Source organism: Mizuhopecten yessoensis, unplaced genomic scaffold (assembly GCF_002113885.1).
Source record: "Mizuhopecten yessoensis strain PY_sf001 unplaced genomic scaffold, ASM211388v2 scaffold3913, whole genome shotgun sequence".
In the NCBI taxonomy this organism is placed as follows: Eukaryota; Metazoa; Mollusca; class Bivalvia; order Pectinida; family Pectinidae; genus Mizuhopecten; species Mizuhopecten yessoensis.
In genome coordinates this window covers 350,143-352,130 of record NW_018405282.1, presented here as the reverse complement: position 1 = coordinate 352,130, position 1,988 = coordinate 350,143, and the positions used below count along the sequence as shown (strand labels likewise).

At 37.2% G+C, this 1,988-nt stretch overlaps 1 protein-coding gene across 1 annotated transcript; it reads left to right on the top strand.

The window, feature by feature from the left end:
* The first annotated feature begins 514 nt into the window (after positions 1–514).
* LOC110448203 lies at positions 515–1,003 on the top strand. Its single transcript, XM_021494332.1, has one exon. It carries the CDS (start codon positions 515–517, stop codon positions 1,001–1,003), a length of 489 nt encoding a protein of 162 aa, XP_021350007.1.
* Positions 1,004–1,988: the final 985 nt, after the last annotated feature.

Sequence of the window (1,988 nt, the reverse complement as noted above, 5' to 3'; positions counted from 1 at the left end):
ACTATTTTTGTTGACCTTTGTCCATGGAAGGTCCCTGCAAAATTTCATTGAAATTGGTTCAGGGGTTTTGGAGAAGAAGTCGAAAATGTAAATTGTTTACGGACGCACGACGGACGACGGACGACGACGGACAAAAGGCGATCGCAATAGGTCACTTGAGACTTTGTCTCAGGTGACCTAAAAATCTAGATGGCAATTCCTCACAGAATCAGAGAAAGACAGCAATAGCAGAAGAAGTTGAGAGGACCCTCTTCACATGAACTGAATATCAAGGATGGTTTGCAGACAAGAGAGCATTTGACAGTCATCCATGTGCTGAACAAGAATCTGCAGATGAACGTCAGTCCACTGCCTCATCTGGTGCTCAAGTTCTGCAACAAGAACAAGGTAATGATGCCCATTCCTTGTGGAACAGGTCTGATACTCTTCTTTTGATTGACCAGTATGCAAAATACAAGGAACGACAGGAGTAAGGACTACTCAGGAAAAAAGAAATGTGGCAGAGGATAAGGGAATGGTGTCTAAGGGGTGTAGTTTCAGTGCCGATCAGATTGCTGGTCGATGGAAAAGCTTGATGAGAGCTTATAAAAACACTAAGGACCATAATGGTAAATCCGGAAATAGCTTGAAGAGATACGAATACCAGGACGAGCTGGATGCCCTGTTTGAGTCCAACCCATGCATTGTACCAGAATGTACTAGATCATCCGGAAAAAGGGCAGCTAATGTTGTAGAACTAAGTGAGGAAAACGAAGACCTTACTGCCTCGGATGCACAGAATGCTAGAACTTCAAGTGTAAAGAAAGCTAGGAACAGATCAAGTACAAAGGAGGTTGTGATTTTATTCAAAGATTACATGGAAGAACAGAAGAAAAAAGAAGCAGATGACATTGAAAGAAGGGAGAAAATGCACAATGAGAGAATTTCTGTCGTGAAAAGCCTTGTCAGTGCCATCACAAGCAAATCAAACCTTCCCAGACCAAATTCTTGTGCAGGACAATAAACTCAAAAGTCACGGTCAATAATCGGTGTGTACCTTCTTCACAAATCTGGGGGATTATCGGCAGAAACCACTTTGATCTACAACAGCAAATTAAATAACCATAACCTAAATGTTTTAATGGAATGACGGCATGTAAGATACTGCCAGACATATTTAAAAGTGAAATATGCCCCTGCCTTATGTGATGTTAATCTGTATATTTGTTTCTCGCATTGGGGGGAATATCAGTGATATTTGATTATTAATTATGTCTTAACCTGTCAGTTGATGGGATCACTTTAACAGCCACGCACATGTAGTGGTGCAGTGATGCTGAGCAGCGAATACAAATATTGGTGACTTCAGCTTCTTCAATAATGCAATTTATCAATTAAAAAAATTTATTAACAGAGAATAACTTTACAAATCAATAGCTTAACAAGTTAACATTACATACTGAAAATAGAACGTAAAATAACAGTAATTCATCAACGCAAACAAAAACACAAAATTTCTGAAACAAAAGTTGGAAAATACCAACAACTAAAAAACATATCTTAAACTAGAATAAGAAAACCTTAATACTGTGAACAATAACACATTAACTACCTCTGCTACCTTAGGTGTTTTTCGTTTGTCAGAAGCCAGGGAAGCTTTGACAAATTGACCTGGTCTGCAAATTTAAAGTCAAATGCTTATACAAAAATTAGTACAATTTTGCACTTATTTACTTTCATTTTATGTAGTGGTAAAGTATAAATTTATTTTGTGGTTTCTGTATGCAGGTATGAAGTATGTTTAAAGGTTCATGGAATTTTTTTTAAGTTTAAAGATCCTGTTTTGTACACTATATGTATATATGCATACCTGAATTTCAATATCGGGCTAGAAGTGGTGATTTCCTTGGAGGAGAGACTATCCAGCATCACATCTACAAAATAATGAAAATGTTTACTATTTATCATATATATGATTACTCCGCTATCATTAGTCACAATATAAATCC